The 17,602-nt window shown below is 39.0% G+C and overlaps 1 protein-coding gene across 1 annotated transcript in view; it reads left to right on the top strand.

The window, feature by feature from the left end:
* Positions 1–17,602, top strand: part of CCDC146 (coiled-coil domain containing 146) — a 165,436-nt gene that overhangs the window by 119,411 nt on the left and 28,423 nt on the right. Inside the window, exons 5-9 of the mRNA XM_012650344.1 lie at positions 5,622–5,679; positions 8,752–8,928; positions 11,012–11,085; positions 11,953–12,180; positions 13,136–13,322. Coding sequence (XP_012505798.1) covers positions 5,622–5,679; positions 8,752–8,928; positions 11,012–11,085; positions 11,953–12,180; positions 13,136–13,322 — 724 coding nt within the window. The remainder of the gene's footprint in view (positions 1–5,621; positions 5,680–8,751; positions 8,929–11,011; positions 11,086–11,952; positions 12,181–13,135; positions 13,323–17,602) is intronic.

Genomic DNA, 17,602 nt, shown 5'->3' with positions numbered 1-17,602 from the left:
TCTCTCTCTCTCTCTAAAGAGCTGCTTCTAACATTTATTACAAAGCAGGTCTACTGGCACCAAATGTCCTCAATTTTTTTGTTTGTTTCTCATTCATTTTTGAATAATAATCTCACAGGGTGCAGAGCTTTAGATTGGTGGTTTTTTCTCTCAACAGTTTAAATATTTCACTCCACTCTCTTCTTGCTCGCATGGCTTCTCAAAAGAAGTCAGATATAATTTTTACCTTTGCTCCTCTAGCTTCTTCTAGGATCTTACTTTATCTTTCATTTTCTGCAATTTATACATATTATGTGCCTAGGTATAGCTTTTTGGGGACATGTATCTTGCTTGGTGTTCTTTGAGCCTCCTGGATCTGCAGTTTGGTGTCTTGATATTAATTTGAGAGAAATTCTCAGTTATTATTGCTTCAAATATTCTGTCCCTCTCTCACTTTCTTCTTTTTCTGGTATTCCCATTACAGATATTTATGCCTTTTGTAGTTGTCCCATAGTTCTTGGATATTCTGTTCTGGGAGGGTTTGGGGGTTTTTCTTCCTAGTATTTTTTATTTTTGCTTTTTAGTTTTTGAAGTTTCTATTGAGACATCCTCAAGCTCATAGATTCTTTCCTCAGCGATGTCCATTCTACTAATAAGTCCATCAAAGGCATTCTTCATTTCTATGACAGTGTTTTTGATCTCTAGCATTTCCTTTTTATTCTTTTACAGAATTTCTATCTCTCTGCTTACACTGCCCAACTGTTCTTGTGTGCTATTGTGTCCATTAGAGTTCTTAGCATATTAATCAAAATTATTTTAAATTCCTGGTCTGATAAGTCAAATATCTCTGCCACATCTGGTTCTGATGCTTGTTCTGTCTCTTCAAACTGTTTTTTTTGTTGTTGTTGTTTTACTTTTAGTATGCCTTGCAATTTTTTCATGCTAGCCAGACACGATGCATTAGGTAAATGGAGCTGCTTTATATAGGATTTTAGTAACATGGTTGTAAGGTGTGGAGGAAGAAGCAGCATTCTGTAGTCCCATGATTAGGTCTCAGTCTTCAAGTGAGCCTGTGCCTCTGAACTGTGAACTTCATCAGTGCTTCCCATAACCCTTCAATCCCCCTTCGTTAGGGACAGGATGGCTAGAGTGCGCTGGAGTTGGGTATCTCTCTTTCTCCACATGGAAGGCTAGAGCCAACTGGAGTTGGGTATTTCACTCCCCCCAGGTACGTTAGACATTGATAAAACCCCAGCAGATTAAGCTCTGGTTAAATAGCTTCTCAAGGCATGCCTCCTTAAGAAGAACAGAATACTCTGTTATATCTCAGAATGGTTCCTTTTCCCCTCCCCCTGCTGGAACACAAGGAGTTTTTTCTTCAGTATTCACTGTGAAGACCTGGTTAAGTTCCTGGTAAAACTCACAAAACTGTGTCCTACTGGAGATTTTCACTCTTAGAATTCCACAGTGACCCTCCAGAAATTCATCGATTACAATTTAGATTTTCCTACCCGGCACTGGTTCCTGCAGAGGTTTCTGCTTGTGGGTTTCTGCTGTGGTAAGTCGTGATTCTCTGTATTCACCTGTCTCTCCAGTTTTGGGGACAGTGGTTTGCCCTGTGACCTTACTTCAAGAAGAGTTGTTGAATTTTCAGTTTGTTCAGCATTTTACTTAACAGGGTGGAGTGGAACCTTCAGAGCTTCTTATGTGTAGGAAGGAAAATCAGAAATAGTTTGCTTTTTTTTTATGGTTTCTCTTCATTTGCTGGACTTCTAAATTTTGGAATCTCAGAAACCAGTACTTAGTACTCTTCCTATTTCTATCTATACTTTTTCCTGGAGTTATCCCATCCAGTCCTATGGCCTTAAATATCATCTAATGGGTTCTGGTTCCAGGTAAGATGGAACAAGCCCACTTTCTCTTGTCTCTCCTACTAAGCACAACTATAAAACTGGATGGAATGTGCACAGCATATATTTGAGGACTCTGAAAAGTAAACAGTATCAAGGAGAATATGGAAGAAGGTCAAAATTCAGAATTCACCACCATTGAACTAGTTGTGAATTTATCATTTCCTCCCTCTGGTATCTACTAGCCTGAATTCTAAACAGCATGAAATATAAAAGTAGACATTGTCCTGGACAGAGAGAGCACCAGGAAAAGCTCTCTAGTTCTGGCTCAAGGAGCAGGCAAAGAACTCAATGCTCAGGAGAGTACAGAACCCCCTGTTTTGTTTTGCTTTTTTCTCCTCTCCATTCTCTCATGCCTCAGCCCCTAAGCGATACTGAGGCAGCAGTAGCAGAGGCTCCATGTAGTGAGAGCCCACAGGAGCCAGAAAGGAAGGGAACCTTTGCTACTTTTGGAGCTGTGATTCTGAGGAGAATGGGAAAATCTCCTTTGCTGCTTCTGTGTGTGTGTGTGTGTGTGTGTGTGTGTGTGTGTGTGTCCTCGTCCTCTCACTGCCTGGCCCCAGATATGACCACAGTCACAAAAGTACAGGACAGCACAGGGCAACTAAATCTCTCCCCTCCTGGTTGAAGGTCCAAAAGGGAGAAGATTCAAGTATTCAGAAAGTACTGAAGAGATCCCAGAGAAGAAAGAGCTTGTAAAAGTAAACCCATTAATTTGCTTCTGAACTTCTGGGCTCACCCTAAAGCTGTGCATTTGTGAATCTGACCCTAACCAGTTTACCAATAAGATAAGAGATAAGATGGTCCACTTCCCAGATCCCAAACTTGCCAATGGGTTGTACACATGCAGGAAAGCTCTGAATAGCACTGTAAAGGTCTTGAAAACTGAACTGATACTGAAATCACAGTCCCAGGAAGGTTGGCTGAACCCTTTGACCTGAACCTGACAAAGTCTGCTAAAACAAAAATATCAACATTTTTCATAGGACTTAACAAGACCCAGAATCTCATTATTTAAAGTTCAAAATGTCTATGGTACAATCCAGAATTTTTTGCATATAAAAAAACAGGAAAATAGCAACTTGCATGAGAAAAAGACAATCAACAAGTACCAATATTGAGATGACACAGGTGTTTGAATTATCTGACAAAGACCTTAAAGCAGCTTTTATACAAATATTCCAACAAACAATTTCAAACACTTGTGAAATGAATGAAAAATAGAAAGTCTCAGAAAATAAGTAAAAATATAAAGAAGACCTACATGGAAACTTAGAACTGAAAAATACGGTAACTTCAAAAAACTAGCTAGATGGAATTAGAGATGACAGATGTCAGTGAACTTGAAGACAGATAAATAGAAATTATGCAATCTGAACAACAGAAAAAAAGACTGAATAAAAATGAACAGAATCTTAGGCACCCATGGGACAATCGCAAAAGATCTAATTCTTGTCATCAGAGTTGCAGAAAGAGGACGTATGGTGATGAAAAAAATTTGGAGAAATAATGGCTGAAAACTTCCTAAGTTTGGTGAAAGAAATAAGCCCACATATTCAAAAAGTTCAATGCACCCCAAACAGGGTAAATCCAAAGAAATATATTCCAAATGCATCACAGTAAAACCTTAAAGCTAAAGACAGAAAAAAAAAAAAAACCTTGAAAGAAGCAAGGAATAGACAGGCTTCAAGAATGACATCATGCTTATAATTTTGAAAATTAAGTGAATTGAAATGCTATTTCTGAGAGAAAGAGTAGAGTAACAGTAGGTTTCAGAGGGGAAGATAGTGAGTTTTAATTTCAGGGGTCTTTGGTACACACAACTGGGATGTCCAATAGGAAACTGAAAATGAAAATGTGGAGCTCCAGGGAAATTCTGAGCTGGAGATACAAATTTGTGAGTCATCACTATAATTGAATCTGTGGAAACAGCATAGAGAATAAGCAAAGAAGTTAGGCTTTGGCTAGGCTATGCAACAATAACAAATCACTCTTAAAATCTCAGTGGGATAACATAATAAAATTTTGTTTCTGGCTCACAGCACAGTCCGGTGCAAGCCATGTAGCCTCTTCCATCCTGTAGCTTTGCCAACTGGAACAACATGCCTTCCAAGTTCAACACGAATGTGGAAGACATTTGATATTTACTTCCACTCACCCTCCCTTGGCAAGAATAAGTCCTGTGGCCCCAATCCCAAGGAAAGGGAGGCTGTGAACCGTTCCCCTGTGTGTCCAGGAAGGGACGATGGTGGGGGAAACACATGGGAATGTGTTTGTCACCAGGGCCAAAGGCAGATCTTTATGAACTTAGCCAAACAATGATAACATAGAAGTAAAGACAAGTTACGGCCCACCCAGTCTTATGCTTTCATTTTAGTGTTTAATACTTTTTTGTCTAAATCTGTCCTTCACCTGAAATATTCATTTAATCCCTTGAATGTCCTCATCCCTACCACATCTAGGTCTCTGAAAATTTCCTCTGGCTCTAACATTCTCTGACTCTATGTTATTCCTCTCTAATATTATACATCAAGAGTATAATTACCACATAAAACTGAAACTGAGCTCTTGATATAACCCTTCTCCACAGCTTTGAACAACTGTGGGTCTTTCCTTCCACGATTTCCCTGAGGGTTTTCTTCAATCTGGATGTAGAAGAATGGGATGCAATAGGTCCTCACTCTGAGGGAGGATATATTTCCATATACATGCCCTTATCTCATTTAGCATATAAATTATTTTACTTAAAAATAATGAAAATGGGAATAAAACTAGTTTCAGTCATGCCATTTATTCATATAAACATTTTTTTTGGATTCCAACTCTGTGCAAGCACTTTTTAAGAAGATGGTGCAGTGGTAAACAGGGAGCTAGGTTTTCTGTGGGGAAATAAGTGCATAATGTCAGGTGGTGACGACTTCTATAGAGAAAGGCAAAGCAGAACAAGGAAAGAGTGGAGGGTATTGGTGCTGTTTTCGATAAGATGTTCAGGTACCTGTAGGAGAAGGTGATACCTGCTACAGATCTGCATGAAGTAAGGAGTGAGCTACGCAAAGGTCTGTGGAAAGAGCATGCCGGTGGGAGGGGTCAAAAAGGGCAAAGGCCCTGAGGCAGGAACAAGCTTGACAAGGAGGACACTGTGGCTGGAGCCAGAGAGTGGTAGGCAGTGAGGTTGGACAGGTAGATTATGCAGGGTCCTGTAGGCTTGGGAAAAGAGTTTAAATTTTGGTCCAGTTATGATGGGAATTTATTAAGCAGGGAAGTGATGTGATCTTGATTCTATTGTTAAAACATCACCATGGTGCTGGGTGGAGAATTGATTTTAATGGGCAAAGGTGGAGGCCAGTGAGGTGGGAGATCATCTGGGAGTTTGTGGTAGTAATCCAGGCAGGCGCTAGCCCACTGCTATTTAATATAAAGGAGCCTGACTGGCAGCAGCCTGAGTCCTGAGGGAAGAGCCACGCTCCCAAATAGTTATAGTATGCAGAGATAACCGCTGCCATGGGTGTGTGTACACAGTGTCGTGGGAGTGCTGGGGACAAGGAAGCACCCTAAATGGGCATGTTGGAGTCAGAAAAGCTGTCAAAGGATGGACACCAGGTTGCCTGGCAGACAAGTGTGGGAATGGCATTCTAAAGAGAAAAAAAAAAGAGAAGTTATTAATACAGAAAGAGCTTACTCTTTTTTACCTTGTCAAACTTGATTTTTCTTTTTCTTTTTTTTCTTTTGCAGCTTAAAGGAAGAAAAAATGCTCATAGCGAAAGAATTTGAGAAGATACCTAAGCCAGGAGTAAGTCTTAGATGATCCACAGTGTTAAATACAGCTGGAATCAAACATCCCTTTTTATAAATATTAATGTTTATCACAACAATCAAACCTTGAAACATTTGTAAGATTGAGAAGTCTTAACTGTGAATGATGCTGAGAGGATGTCTGCATAACTTCTGGAGTAAATATAAGTGGTGCCTATTATAGGTTTTAGTTGTTTGGTATCTAATTTACTTAGATAATATCTGGTTTGTTTCCAGAATAAAAAAAAAAATAAGATTCTGTGGTCGGCACTTACAAACATTATTTTGCTATCGCTATTACCCTCACAGCTTTCTAAATACCTCGTTGTCATCAAAAAAAACTATATAAAGAAGATGTATCACTTATCTATTCCTGCATTAACAAACCATCCCAAAACTTAGTGGCTTAAAATAACACTATTTCATATTTTTCACAATTCTGAATTATTCTGGTCTGAGCTGACTCCATTGGGGCTGGGTGGTCTAGGGTGGCTTCATTCATACGTCAGCCATTTGGCAGGCTCGTTGGTCTAAGCTCACATGTCACTAGTTGGTCACATGATGGTAGAAGGATTTTCAGCCTCAAGAGAGGGTAAATCCCAACACGTGAGAACTTTTTGAGCCTCTGCTTAAATCATTTTTGACAACATCCCATTGATCAAGGCAAGTAAAGTGGCCAAGTAGAGAAATAGGCCCCACTTCTTTTTTTTTTTTTTTTTTTGAGACAGAATCTCACTGTGTTGCCCGGGCTAGAGTGCCGTGGCGTCAGCCTAGCTCACAGCAACCTCAAACTCCTGGGCTCAAGCAATCCTTCTGCCTCAGCGTCCCAAGTAGCTGGGACTACAGGCATGTGCCACCATGCCCGGCTAATTTTTTCTACATATATTTAGTTGTCCGATTAATTTCTTTCTATTTTTAGTAGAGACGGAGTCTCACTCTTGCTCAGGCTGGTTTCGAATTCCTGAGCTCAAACAATCGGCCCGCTTCGGCCTCCCAGAGTGCTAGGATTATAGGCGTGAGCCACTGCGCCTGGCCGCCCCACTTCTTAATGGGAAGAATGATCCAGACACATTGCAGAGGGGCATGATATACTGGGGAATAGGAGGAATTTGTGGCCATTTTTTGTGATTTATTATAGAAAAGTAAATAGAAACATCACCGCAGTTTGCATTGCTTCCACCTTCTGATATTTCGAAAGTATGTTGATGGTGGTTTAATTCCAAGGCCAGTCCACAAAAACCTATTTAGCATAGGGTAAACTACTATTAATTCTGTATAAGTACACCTAACCATCATTTGCAATACAGATTATAGGGGGAAAGCATTTTGAATTTTAGTTCCAGATCATAGATTCACTAATTTTACTCTCTTCCAGCATCAGAGGAAGGAGGGAGATATGCAAAAAGCCCAGAGCGGGCAAATGGATTCATCCACTTAGTCATTAGAGTTAACAGAAAAAACCAAACTTGGAAAATATTTTAAAGAGATTTATTCTGAGTTGAATATGAGTTACTGTGGCCTGGGAAACCACAGTCTCAAAAGGTCTCGAGAAAGTGTGCCTGAGGTGGTTGGGTTACAGTTTGGTTTTATACATTTCATGGAAACAGGAATTACAAGTAAAATCATAAATCAAGGTATACATTAGTTCAGCCCAAAAATGTGAGGCATCTCAAAACAGGAGCTTACAAGTTATAGGTGGGTTTAGGGATTGTTTAGTTGGCAGTTGGTCGGGAGTATTAAGTCTTGTCTGAAAATTTGGAGTGAGTAGGGAGGAATGCTTAAGATAGTTGGTCTGTTATCTGTCATGTGACACCATGAGAGCAAAAAAAAAAAAAAAACAACAAAAAAACCTGTTTAACTAGATTTTTATGGATTATAAGACATGACTTAACCCTTGTCTCGCATGGCTTTAGGTCTTGTTTATAATTTGGTATCTTATTGCCATAAAGAATCTGTTTTGTCAGTCTTATGATCTCTATTTTAACATTAATGCTGGTCAGTTGTTGTTTCTAAACTCCAAAAGGGACGGGGGTATAAGGAAGTGTGTCTGACCTCCTTTCCCACTGTGGCCAGGAACTCAGTTTTAAGGTTTTGGGGGCAGACCTTTGGCCAAGAGGGGGTCCATTCAGTCAGTCAGTGGAGCAGGGGAGCTTAGGATTTTATTTTTAGTTTCTATTAGTAATGTGTAGACTTTCTTTTTTTTTTTTTATTAAGAGACAGAGTCTTGCTCTGCTGCCCAGGCTAGAGTGTAGTGGAAGGATATAGCTCCTGGGCTCAAGCGATCCTCCTGCCTCAGCCTCCCAAGTAGATGGGATGACAAAGTAAAGTATAGACTTTCTGAGTATAAGAAGGCTTCTCTCCCATAAGCCAAGTATTCCCCAGATAATCAGACTGGGAAACAAAGATCTGTTTAATCTGGAGTAGAGGATATTTGGGGAGAATGTGTGAGAATATGCATGTTCTAGAGAAATAATAAGAAAGTGGGGGATTAAGGAGTACGAAGAGTTGGGTATTCCAAATGTGAACTCCCTTATCTTTAGTTCCCATATGTCTCAGGTTAACCATAAGCCAGACGTACAAAGATTATTTGCATCGGACTTTGTCAAATCACAAAGATACTGGAAAACAGACTTTATTTTTTATTTATTTATTTTTTTTTTATTTCAGCATATTATGGGGGTACAGCTGTTTAGGTTACATATGTTGCCCTTGCCCCCCCCAAGTCCAAGTTTCAAATACAGACTTTATTTTTACTCATGTTTTTTGGTATGAAATAAAAATTAATTCAGAAAAAATACTTAAAATATAGGAAGATAGAAAAGAGCACTAGTAAAACAAAAAAAGAATTCAGATCTAATGTAAAATATATTTAATTATACATCAGTATAATTGTCATGCTTTTACTGAAGATGTCAGAAATCCTAAGTTGCATTTCACTTTGCGAGAAATTATTCATGAACCTCAAAACAAATAGAATCAAAATGCTGAGTGAAATTATTTTAATTCGGTTTTCAAGTAGATAAATGTTTGCTCGGATTATACAACTTGATCATTTTCATGACTTGTAAAGGAAATGGAGAAGAAGATGAAAATGTTGAAAGAAAGCACTGAAGAATTACGTAAGGAAGTAATGCAGAAGAAATTAGAAATTAAAAATTTACGGGAAGATTTGTCATCTAAACAAAAACAATTACTAAAGGAGCGGAAGGAACTGGAAGAATTGATGGAATATCAGGTCGTCCTAAAGGTATGCTGCTTACAGTTCATAAATATTTAAACACTGTACCTGCATGGATGTAAAAATACATGGGTATCAAGATTAGTAGGTTTGACAAAGAAGGGTATTGTCACACAAACAGAAATGTTCTGCATTGTGACGGATCCTATGAAACTAAACCCAGGCTCTGGGAATTCACAAAAGACTTTAGGATGTCTGGGAGTATTACTGTAATTTGGAGCCCTGATCCTGGGGAAAAATCTTTCCAGACCTCACCAGACATTTTTCAGTATTGGAAATAAGTGTCAAAAATAGAATTGCTTCCTTGTAGAGCAAGCAAATGTCCTAACCTCTTGTGTATGTTTGTATTACCTTATCCTTGTCTGTTTGAATCCACTTCACTTCCTCTCACCATAAAAGTTATAAGAGGCCTATTTTAGGTTTTAGAAGATAATGAATTACAATTTATTTTATTTTGAAAAATGTATAATAACTCTCAAAACTATTTAAATAACCTAGAGTTGTTTAAAAAACAATATCTGAGATTCATTGGCTTAGAGGATAATTATGATACACTTTCACCTCTTTTGCCTTAAGAGTCTTAGAGCAATTGGCCAGGGTGTGCCCAGCTGCTACGCAGAACACAGGAACTGAGCAGGGAGGGGCTTACCAGGAAACCAGTGAAGCTTAAGCTTCAGGCCCCTCACGTACATGAACCTCTTCCAAGGCCCTGCACCTAATTTAGCAAATTTTTTGACTCTTTTTCTTAAAGAGGGCCCCCCAAATTGTATAAGTTTCTGTCTCACAAAACTTGGATCTGCCCCAGGACTGAGCCAGATCCCGCAGAGAAGTGTCTCACCCTACCGCACTGCAGTGATATATTCAACCCCACACATACATGCTACCCCAGGCCTCAAAATCCAGTGTGATTCCTAGGCGGGAAGGGACTCTTCTGTGACCCCTGCCACAGACTTAAGGGTCTTCAGGCTTAAACTGAACCTTCCGTGAATCCACAGAGCATAATGGAAAATGATGTTAGACAAACTTAGCTCTGATCTTGGCCTTGCCACTTACTAGCTGTGTGACTTTGGGAAAATTATTTAACTTCTCATAGCATGAGTCTTAGGCAGGTTTCTCCAGAAGCAGAGCCGAAGACAAGTACTGATTGTGGGAGAGGTCCAAGGAGAATCCTATAGGGGACTGAGGGAAGCAGGCTAGAGCTGAGGAAGAAGCTGGGAAAAAATGCAGTTTCAGGAGAACTGTAGTCTGACCCTGATTGCATGGAGAAGTCACGAATTCATGAACCGCACCACCCAGAGGCAAGGGGCACGGGCTGTGGTATCACCACATCGCTAGTCACTGGTCACAGCCTGCCCCTCACTTCCCTCCACCACCCTCCTATTCCCTGACGAGGCAGCTCTGTGCAGCCAGTGGCAATCCAGGGAGAGGAGATTGAGCATGAACTGTTAGCAGTCACCCCTGCAACATCTGAGGGATGGGTGTACAGACTACCTCCAACTTACCATGGTTCAACTTGTGATTTTTCACCTTTATGATGGAGTGAAAGCAATATGCATTCAGTAGAAACTGTACTTCAAGTACACAAACAACCATTCTGCTTTTCACTTTCAGTATAGTATTCAATAAATTACAGGAGTTATTCAATACTTTATTATAAATAGGCTTTGTGTTAGGTGATTTTGCCCAACTGTAGGCTAGTTAAAGTGTTCTAAGAATGTTTAAGGCAGGCTAGGCTGAGCTCTGATTTCGGTAGTTTAGGTGTTGTAAATGCACTTTCGACTGGAGATATTTTCAACGTACGATGGGTTTATTGGCACATAACACCATCGTAAATCGAGGGGCATCTCTTTCTTTGTAAAGGGAATCTTACAGAGCACCAACAGTATTTGTTACACACAGTTACCTCCTCCTTAAAATGGTAACAAACGTATCTATCTCATAAGGTCATTGTGAGTGTCTGATGGAATAATTAAAGCACACAAGGCAGATAGGATTCTACACACTGTAGTTTCTCTCTCCTATTTAATTTGCTTGTCTTAATTGCTTCTGGTACAAGATTACATAATTTAACACTAGTCCATTTCTTTTCTAGGATGAAGTGGCCCGCCATCAAACTATTCCTGTACAAATTGGAAAAGAGATAGAAAAAATAACACGCAGAAAAGTGTATGATTTACTATCTTTATTTTTGAATCCTTCCCAGCCCAAGTTATATGTGTACACTAAAACAAGAGTACTAACCAGGGGACACATCAAATTACTGTTTCAATTCTAAGAATATCTGCTTTTGGCCTTGTCTAGGTTGTGTATATCAAGTTCTTTAAAAGAAAAGAATGCAGCGAATTACTATCATTCATAACATTTATGTCTTAATTATGGGTCAAGGTTCTGTTTCCAGCCTATAAATCATATTTTTATGGAGAACTTCAGTTGACTTTAACAGAGCTGTGCAAAGGATAAATTATTTGAACTGGTTAGAATTTCATCGTCCAGAAGTATGTCAGCCAGCCAGCAGCCTGAAGCCCAAATGATGGGACCTCCTCACTTTGCCACCTAGTCACATGTATGACATCCCTAGACATTCAGAGCACATTTGGATGCACAGGTCATTGAGGAAATTCTTGGGGTTTAAGGAAATCAAAAAAGGTAAAGTTAAGATATAAAAAGTTGGGAAAAATAATGTGATTGCTCTGGTGACTGATCTTAAGAAGGGAAAATGAAGCAGGCACTATTAACAGTTCTAAAAACCAAGCTCACCAGCACCAAAGTTGAGAAATTCAGGTCAGTTCTAGGAGGCTGGTCAGGATGAGGGTAGAATCAGAGGAGATGGTAGCAGTTGGGATCTGGGGAGAAAGTAGGGAGGCCGGGCATCTCTCTGCCATTAATGGCACTCAGTGGAGATGCCCATTTCTGGGATCACTGAGTTTATGCCTCTCTCTCCTGCCTGGTTAGGAAATAAGAATAGGTAAAGACAGCATGGGCTCAAAGTAGGGCAAATGCACATGCGTGTGTATGTGTGTGTATCCCTTACAGAGAAATGGAAAAGAAGAAAATTGTCTTGGAACAGGAATTCAAAGAGCTAAATGATGCCCTAAAGAAAGTTGAAAACAAAGTCAGTGCTATAGTGGAAGAGAAGGAAGATGTAATAAAGGAAGTTGAAGGCAAACGAGCCTTACTTGAAATCAAAGAACGAGAACATAACCAGTTGGTCAAGCTATTGGAATTAACCAGAGAGAATGAAGCAACTTCACTAACTGAAAGGTTAGTTGTATTAATGTATGTTCTGTCTTCTAAAGTTCTCTTCAATTTATATTTGAGAATTCAAAACATAATCCCAAACAGTTTTATGTTGATTTAATAAACATTCTTAAAGAATTTTAAATTTATTTTTACCATTAATAAAAAATTATATATTATCAGGCTGGGCATGGTGGCTTATGCCTGTAATCCCTAGCACTTTGGGAGGCTGAGGCAGGAGAATCGCTTGAGCCCAGTTCAAAACCAGCCTGGGCAATAGTGAGACCCCACATCTACAAAAAATTTAAAAAATTAGCCAGGCGTAGTGGCATGCTCCTGTAGCCCCAGGTACTTGGGAGGCTGAGGCAAGGGGATCACTTGAGCCCAGGAGTCTGAGGTTGCAGTGAGCTATGATGACAGAGTGAGATTCTATCTCCTAAATAAATAATTAAAACAAACAAATAAATATTACCAGATAAAGCATTTTGAAGTCTTTTTTCCATCCTTTACTCATCATTTTCCTCAATTCTCTGTGACCAAATTTTATGGACATAATCTGTTGTAAGTTTCTGAAATGTGCCTCTGGGAAATTATATCACTGGAGTGTGCTGTAAAGTTCAGGGATTTTACCAACAATGAATGGTATTTCTGAGATAATCTTGACTTTTTCCTAATGGGAGCAATTTCATGGTATGATTCCCTGGGAGAGTATTATGTCCTATTTTTAATTAAAATTTCAGGAAATGGGGGGCTTCTGTCTCTGCCAATCTGTTGTTACATTCGGGAGTTTTATAAGACTGCAGCTCTAAATGATACCAACTCATAAACCTAATTGCTTTTGGCATTATTTACTATTTATTCTCTAACATGAGAATAGTTCTATATGTACATACCAAGCATGCTGTCTTGATAAGTTTTGAAAAATATGTAGGACAGCTGATAACACATCACTTTTATTTTCTCCTTTTACCTGGAACAGAGGAATCTTGGATCTCAATTTACGAAACAGTCTCATCGATAAGCAGAACTACCATGATGAGCTTTCTCGTAAGCAAAGAGAGAAAGAACGAGATTTTCGAAATTTAAAAAAGATGGAACTACTCTTAAAAGTGTCCTGGGATGCTCTCAATCAAACTCAAGCAATGCATCAAAGGCTTCTATTAGAGGTGAGTGTTGTAAACCACTATCTGATTTTTAAGCTCAGTGCTGTCTTTTGAAGTAAAAATATTTTAGGAAGTTGTTTTTGCTATTGGTAGAGAAAGAGAAGAAAAGTAACAGACAACAGGTAATTTTCAAATGCATCAAGCCTATTATAGAGTCTATATTTCTATAATGTTTTTCAGTGTCTTTTTGCTAGCCCATAATTAGAGAAATGTCTTGTTTGGATCAGGCATCAGCCTGGCCTAGGGAAGTAACTGGGTCATCCAGTTCTGGAACAGCTAGAGGGTTCACTACAGGGTAGGGCCAAGAGAATCACTATCTTTACCATTTAAAAGAGACCCAGCCTGGTGTCGTGGCAGACTATGTAAATATAGATGGTCAGTGGCCTGCACCTCCAACTAGCCAAGGGCAATCCAGAACCCAGTGTCAGGCTACCTGGCTAATTTTGTGCAGTGTCAGAGCTGTACTCCAGTCGGAGGATGCTCAAGACAGCTGTTACCTGCTTAGTACCTCTGGGTTCCCAAGTGAAGGAGCCTGGTCCCAAGGTCTCTGACTTCTTTCTCAGATGGCACTTCCTGTACTAAACAACCAAGCACTACAGAAAAGGCCGAGGATCCTTGAGAGGGATGCATCCTTGTGCTAGAGCCTTGGTCAGTGCTTCCTTTGGTGCAAAAGGGATCAGTCTCTGAGATGAAGAAGCTGGGAAACCTTCCCCATTCTCTTCAGGGTTGTTGTGCTCCAGGACCTTATGTGGAGGTTCATGACCTCAGAAATTTTAAACAGGCGTTTTCAGCAATAGACACTTCTGATTCTAACCTATACCTAGTTCTCTTCTCCCCTGGGCACATGGGAAGTTTATGCTTGCTCGCACCCCTTGCAGTTGAGCAGGGTCATGGCCGATGGATTGTGGACAGAAGCGACCCATGTCTCTTCTAGGACGTCTAACTGCCAGTGTGAGACTCTCTATTTCTTTTTTCCTCTCCTGTGGTGATTGTGGAAGGACATGATGATACAGAGGTGCTGAAAATTGGAGCAGCTGGGAATTCAGAGCCAACAGTAGCCTTAGAGAGTCAGCTTGATGGGCCACAGGTTTTGTAAGAAATAGTTTTTGTTGTTTGAAGCCATGGCAGTTGGGGTTGTGTATTTCTGTAGCATAATTTAGCCTGTCCTGACTGAAAGAACAACCTTAAGCAAGGTGTGAAAAAACTGGTTAGAGTTATGCGTGTTACAAATGGCTGGGAGTTGATCTTGCTGTCAGATGGCACTCATAATCTTTTCATTTTCATTTTTCTATCTCAGTGAGGCAAAATGTGTTTTTCACTCTTTTGCAAAATAAATGTCACAGTTAGTTGTGTTTCTTTTACATTTTTAATAGTTTTATTGAAGTTCCAGCAGGTAGATTTATTTTTATCACTCTGAAATCTCTTTAACGCTAGTAATGCTTTTTGCCTTAAAAGTTTATTTTTGTCTCATAAGATCAGTTACACTAGGTCTTTGGGGATTAGATTTTTCATGATATTTAATTTCCCATCCATTTACTTTCACTCTTTCTGTGTGTCTCACATACATAGCGTCTACTTTTCAAAATCTGGCCTGATAAGTTCTGCCTTTTAATTCTTGTATTCAGTCCAAAAATTAACATTTAATGTAATTGTAAATACACCTGACCTGATATTTATTATATTATTATTGCTTTCTCTTTGTCCTGTTTTATGTCCCTTTCTTCTCCTATATTTTCTTCTTTTAGATTAATCAAAGTTTTATATTGTTCTGTTTTCCCCATTTTAGATCTGCATTAGTTAGTTTTGTGTTCTGTTTCTATTCTTTGGGTGGTTACTAACCCTAAAGATTACAATAGTCATCCTTGACTTACTAGACTCCAGTATAAATTAATACTTTACTACCTTCCAGGAAATGCTAGAACCTTTGAAGACTTTAACTCTATTTACTATTGCAACTCCAATGCCTTCAAACATATTTTTAACCCAACTTTCCAAGTTATTCTTGTAGGAAGCTTTGGTTTAGTATATGCTACTCCACCATAGCCCAAGGCTGAGGGCATTAAAATGTTAAGTTGGAACTTTGGGCAAACAAAGACCCTGTGGCCACCCCACCTGAGTCATAGTGAGATTATAGTAAATAGCAGGTATAATATCTGTTCAAAGTAGTGATGGAAAGAAAAAAAGTATTGATGGAAACCTAAATGTGATGAGTAGGAGACTCTTAAAACCAGCAGGTGTTGCTTGTCTTGATAAAATAATTCTTGTTTATTGACCAAATAACCATTCAGTAAGATTTCTTTAAACGATAGGATAAAAATTATCACTGCTTTTAATAACCAGTCTTGTTGATTCCAGTAATAAGTAAAGTTAATATGTTAAATATATTTCTAATGGTAAATCAACAAAAAATTCCCATTAGAGTAAGGTAACTTAAATAGAGGCAGTAAGATAATTTATCACATAAATTAATACTAGTTATCTCAAAAATGGTTATACATTGATAAAAATCACAAGATTGGTTCTAAAAGATGACATACACTAAAAAGACTTAAGTTTGCCTCTACCAGAAAATCTAGATTAAGTGCCATAGAAAGGACACATAAAATAATACAAAATGTAATTCTGCTAGTTCTACTTTTAGTTAAAATATAAAATGTTGTGGTGGACCATATTTCCTGCCATAATAGCCAGAAAAAAATAAACTAAAAATCATATATTTTTAAAAAAACATATGAGAGCTGTGGAAAGTAAATTTCAGAAAGGCATAGTCACTTCTGGTGAGCAGAGATGGGTGGCCTTTTCCCTCCCTGGGGCATTTGCCTGGTCTAGGCATGGGCAGTAGAAGATGGGCCTGCCAGAGGCAGGCAGACTTTGCTGGAGTTAGGCAAAACCATCAGAGTTTTTAATGACCACGTGGGTTGGCATGACAAACTGGAATCTGGAAGATTCCTTAATCAAAGACATCATACTCTCATTTAATGATATTGTACATTACAGTACACCTTTGCATTTAAACATGGCTCTTATTGATTTTAATTTTGAACTGAAAGGAAATAAGACAATGACTCCTGGTGTTTTGCTCTGACATTCACCATCATGTTTTAAGGGTTAGAATACCATGACTCTGTAAGGTTATTCTATTTCTAAACATCATGTCCGAGGTGGTGACAACAACAACAAAATCCTCTTACCAAGCAACTATGCCACTTTATATATGCTACATTTTTTCTTTATTGGGTTTTCTAGAAATTTCATCTCTCTTTGCCTTGATTTAAAAGTGATTCTGTCTTCATGACTCACTTCTAGTGTTCAAGGCAATTGTGACAATATACTATATGGAGGAGAGATTTAACTTTGAGTCAGGCAGAGGCAGGTTTACATCCTAGATCCACTGAACTTCCTATATTAGGTGTTTCCCAACCTTTGAACTGGGATTACTGCAAGGAGTAAGAATGATTACAAATGGGAAAGTGTGGGACCAGGAAGGTACTCAGTAAATATTGCCTCCCTTCCTTTATACATAGAAATTTTTTGAAAAGCTAAAGATAATTTTGTAGTTAGGATAAGACTATGAAATGATTATTTTATTCCTGTGGAGAAGATGGCATCCTCAGGCCCTATTGATGAACCTCAGAGACGTGTCTCAGTACCCACTCTGTGCCACCTGAATGACTGCAACTGCCCACCAGCTGTCGTCCTCCATAAGCCCAGTTCCTTCTCTGTCCAATCTGTCCTCCATTTTGCTACCAGATTAATATTCTTAAGAGACACATTCATGTGTACTTCATTTGCATACTTTCTGCATACTTATCATTAGTTCAGTCCCAAACTCTTCTCCAATTGTATAAATTTACTCTGAGTATGTTAAAACACATTTGCTAGCCCATGCATTTAATCTTCTGAAGAAATCACTTGCAAGCCTGGCCAGTGACTTCTAGCCAGAGACCAACAGGCACACACCTGTAGTTGAATGAGTTGAGTTAATGACACATTGCGGCAAGGAAGAACACATGCCATGGAAGGTTGTAATGAGTGTCACTGGAGGATATTAGAAAGGACTTATAGCATTTGTACTTTGGTATATGAATTGGGGGATGGTTTAAGGAAATGGGACTTTGCCCTGAATTTGGATGTTGTCAGGAAATGAGAGTCATTCTATGCTTGAATATCTTAATGAATCTTAGCTAGAAAGAGTAAAGACTAGATGGAGGCTAAGGGCTGTGACTGGTAAAGGCAGCTGCATGTGGGGAATGTACGGTATTTGGTGGCTTGAACAATGCTCG

The sequence above is a fragment of the Propithecus coquereli genome, unplaced genomic scaffold, assembly GCF_000956105.1.
Source record: "Propithecus coquereli isolate 6110/MARCELLA unplaced genomic scaffold, Pcoq_1.0 Scaffold32, whole genome shotgun sequence".
Taxonomy (NCBI): Eukaryota; Metazoa; Chordata; class Mammalia; order Primates; family Indriidae; genus Propithecus; species Propithecus coquereli.
This window is presented reverse-complemented; position numbering and strand designations above follow the sequence as displayed.